The sequence below is a fragment of the Octopus bimaculoides genome, chromosome 2, assembly GCF_001194135.2.
Source record: "Octopus bimaculoides isolate UCB-OBI-ISO-001 chromosome 2, ASM119413v2, whole genome shotgun sequence".
Lineage (NCBI taxonomy): Eukaryota > Metazoa > Mollusca > Cephalopoda > Octopoda > Octopodidae > Octopus > Octopus bimaculoides.
The window spans coordinates 91,199,453-91,204,157 of NC_068982.1; the positions used below are offsets into that span (position 1 = coordinate 91,199,453).

At 33.5% G+C, this 4,705-nt stretch overlaps 1 protein-coding gene across 2 annotated transcripts in view; it reads left to right on the forward strand.

The window, feature by feature from the left end:
• Positions 1-4,698, forward strand: part of LOC106870625 (uncharacterized) — a 166,583-nt gene extending 161,885 nt beyond the window's left edge. For both annotated transcript variants that reach the window (XM_014916758.2, XM_052978431.1), the window contains exon 6: positions 4,320-4,698. In XM_014916758.2, coding sequence (XP_014772244.1) covers positions 4,320-4,553 — 234 coding nt within the window. In that variant the 3' untranslated portion in view covers positions 4,554-4,698. The remainder of the gene's footprint in view (positions 1-4,319) is intronic.
• The last annotated feature ends 7 nt before the right edge of the window (positions 4,699-4,705 follow it).

The following is a 4,705-nucleotide window of genomic DNA, read 5'->3' on the forward strand; positions in this document are numbered from 1 at the left end:
TATATATATATATATATTCATTGAATTGTAATATAATTGTAATCTTCGGATTTTTTAAACTTGCTAGACCACTGGTTTTAATTGATTAATATCAATTTCTACCCTTATTATTAAATTTTAAATTATGATGTTCTCAAACCGGTAAATTAGCTGCAGAAATTTATTAACTGCAGAGTTATTTCCGGACTCAGCGCACCAGATTGAAGACATTTGAAAGGATACACTGAATGTAATTTGTAGAACTCTACACATGCTCCCTTTCGGGTGATCGTTCTGTGTCTAGTTCTGGAAATTATATTCTATAAATTGACAGACTACGCTGATGATCCTGCAGATATTTACTTGTGTAAATATTAACAGGTGACACCAACAGGTTAATCATCTCTTTTTATTTAGTATTTTTTTTATTTGTCTTGCCCTTTTACAGTCTGGGTCCTCGCTGAAATTTTTACTGAGAACATATTCTTCGTGGTTAGGTGATTCGGCATCTATTTCTAGCATATAGGAGTCCACGTTTGCTGGTCATCCCTCTTATTTTTGTATATATATATATGTGTGTGTGTGTGTGTGTGTGTGTGTGTATGTGTGTGTATGTGTGTGTGTGTGTGTGTGTATATGTATATATATTGTAATTTTCCAATACTGAAACACGTATTAACTAAAGTAGAAGTTAATTAATGCTAGTAATTTTGGTTATATCCTTTAAGTATTATTTCGTGATGTGCAAATTGATACCATAAGTTCACTTTCAGATATACTCATTAGATTTTTTTTTTGTATTATCTGAAGTAGAAAACCCGCATATCCATTAATCCCCCAAAGTTGAATTAACATTGACTTTTATCGGATACTTTGTATATTTATAGATAAATATATAAATATAAGATAAATAAGACCCCAGGGTACGATATGTAGATGCACATAATGCAGAAGGGTTGTACCTGATTGATTTGGGAATTTGTTTTCGCAAATTATATATATATATATATATATATATATATATATATATATATATATATATATATATATATATATATATATATATATATATACAAGAATAAGGGCAGGGAATCGTCAATTAATAATAGAATTAATCATTAACAATTTTGCCAAGTAGTTCAGTATGAAAAAACCTTTATCGGTAAAACCATTTATCATCATAAATATACAGGGATTAGCATTGAGTTGCTTCTCCAACATACTGAAAATTTAGAAATAGCAGTCAAAGAACTACTGATTCTAAACTACAAATTTTTCTCTAAATGGATGGCGATATTTATGGCACACATAGAACCAAAAACCGGAGGGGAAAGCATAAACAAAACAAGTCTTTAGTTAATCGGATACGATCGTTTCATGGTTAAGAGAATGAAAAATCCCTATTCAACTTTGGGGGATTAATGGATATGCGGGTTTTTAGAGACAATTTCAAATTTATCAGAATATCGGACTGAGGATTTGGAATAGGGATTTTTCATTCTCTTAACCATGAAACGATCGTATCCGATTAACTAAAGACTTGTTTTGTTTATACTTTCCCCTCCGGTTTTGTTCTATGTGTGCCATAAATATCGCCATCCATTTAGAGAAAAATTTGTAGTTTAGAATCAATAGTTCTTTGACTGCTATTTCTAAATTTTCAGTATGTTGGAGAAGCAACTCAATGCTAATCCCTTTATATTTATGATGATTATTATGATTATATATATATATATATATATATAATCCACGAATTTTAATGCATCGCTACCTGCATTTCCACAAATCACATGTTTCTTATGACTTGGTATGATTACAGTACAATTCTGAGATGATTATAGTACGATTCCTTGTTTGATTACAGTACAATCCGTAATATCCATGGACATCATGTGGATTTTCGTTCATACGTTCATTTCTTCGGGCGATATATTCCCAGGAATACGGACTAACGTCGTAAGAAACATGTGATTTGTGGAAACTTGGGTAGCGATGCATTAAAATATTTATAAATTCCGTTCATGGTTTGTTATTACTATTATATTTATCCTATATTATATCGGCACAGCTCGGTACAACATCATATAACTACTGTTGTCAGTTAGTATCATTGAGCGGTAACGACATAATAAACCAGGTACTTTTATATGCGTACTCAAAACCATTTCCCGTAAACGAACTTATATATATATACCAATGTATCAACCACATTATTAGAGGTTGTTATACACCGCTGGTTACAATGCACTTCTTCGCATTGTTGTAACTCTCAAATGATGCCATTCTGCTGCTAAGAGGGCAGGCCAAGGGCGTATAAGTGACAAAGATCGTGATATCCCTCTAATCGGAACGCCAATATGTCGCAGAGTAATTTACAGACGAATGAATTGGAGCAACGTGAAATGAAGTGTTTTTTCTCAAGAACACAACGCACATCCTGGTCCGGAAATCAAAACCACGATCGTGCGAACATGAGTGCAGCAACCTAACCACTCAGTTATTCGCCTCCAGATACATACATTTATACACACGCACACACATACACACGCAGATACACACACATAGATACATATCTATATGCATAGACAAAACAAAGAACACACACACACACACACACACACACACACACACACACACACACACACACATACACATATATATATATATATATATATATATAGTAAAAACAGGGTCGACTAAGTCTGGTGAGCGGTTATGATAACGGTTGTGGAATTGCTAGTTGGAGAAAGCAAAATATGGTGCCGTTGTTTTAGCAGACACCACATCTGCCAGCCAGGTGTTGCAGTGTGTTAATTTGTGATTATTTGCCGATCAGTCATTTAGCATTCTTCTGGATGCAGTGTAGGATGCGTATATCTAGTAACAGTACAGTCTTAGATATGGTGGGGGAGCACTGGGTTTTGTGGAGTGTCAAGTATTTTCTGGTCAGGAGCAGGAAAGTTAGTTTCTATGGTGTAGTATTAACCATGTTATATGAAGGTGTGTAGCCTAGATGTAATGGTGTTCACTAATGATTTTAAGATAGGCGTTTTGATTCCTGGACCAGACGGAGCATTTTTTTCTTGAGCAAAATGAGCTCCAAGAATATCAAGGAAATCAAGGAATATCAAGGAAACCCTGCGGCGGACCGGTGCCCCATACAGAGTGGAAGGAATGTTGTTATCTCAGTCATTTATTCGACATAGAAACCGGGTTAAACTCTGGATTTATGAATCCCACGGCTCGAGACAGAAGATAGATTAGCTATCTATTTAAGAAGGCAGCTAACGTGTAGTCAATGTGTAAGCTAGAATTTGTAGAAACGTTTTCGAAATAGCTAATTATTTTATGATAAATATATATTCTCACTTTGCTGATACGAATTAGTAATTTTCTTTTCATATGTATAAACTCTTCCATTTGATTCTATGAAAAACTCGTAAATCATATTATGAAGTTCGGAAGCAACAAAGTTAGAAACCGTTGTCGTTGAATTTGGAAATTAAAAACAATGATAAATTATGAAACTTGTAACTATATGATATTGGTCTCTTTTGGTTCGCAACATGGTCGGTTTGGATAGAGAGATATATGGAGATGTTTTCGTAAAGTTGCAGACATCATACACAGCTGTTGTTCGCTTATGGAGGAATTTCCAAATGAAAATCTGATTGGATATCTTCATGTTATGCATGCATACGAACAGATCTTCTTACAATAAATTTCGTCCTTTCACTTATTCATGGTTCATTTGTTGTTTTGCTACGAGTGTGGTATTTCTGGTGTCGAAATATCAGTTGTTTGTATTCATATAAATTGTATCCCATAGTGTAATGGTTACATTGTTATTATTCTAATTACATCCCTATAGAGAACTGATGTATAAGCATCAACGAATAAATCCACGATAATTAAGAACTCAATTCATATCAGGTTAAACTATGACAGGTTATTGCATTGCAGTAAATCCGAGTGTAAAAACCTAATAGGTTAAAACGATCCTTAAGAACAGAATATTTTGCATAAAACCAGAAAAGCATAAATATCATACATAGATCATATGTTATCCTAATAAAACAGCTCTTGAGCACAATTGAAGTATGAAGTATACGTGAAATTCCTGCTTTTCTTCTAATTATATAAATTGTTGCTTCGAATAGCTTACAAAGTCGGACTCTAATAATAAATAACTGAAATCTACTGACCTTTGATATTTATTTTTCATTTGCTTCAGTTATTGAACAACTCCCATGCTGGGACACAACGTATCAAAATTTTACATTCCAATACGCCATTTATTTTATATAATTCTGATGCATTATTACATATTCTCTTTGCAGATTGTCTTTGAGGGTTCAACAGAAACTGGTTACCAAGGAGATATAGCCATTGATGATATAAACATACACGATGGTCCGTGTCCTGTCGATGCCCAGATAAAACCAGTATCAGTTCCCGATATCAATATTGTTTCCCTAGCAAACAATCAAACTGCTCTAAAATCTATTAAGAAGAGAAGACGGAAGCTCTTGCGTCATTTCCGGCGGAGAAACGGCACGCGCCACGGTGAATAATAGTTAATAGACACACAGAGATAGTCTGCCAACAAAAGTAACTTGACGAATATATACATATACATATATATATTCATGAATATATATATATATATATACATATACATACATACATACATACATACATACATACATATATATATATATATATA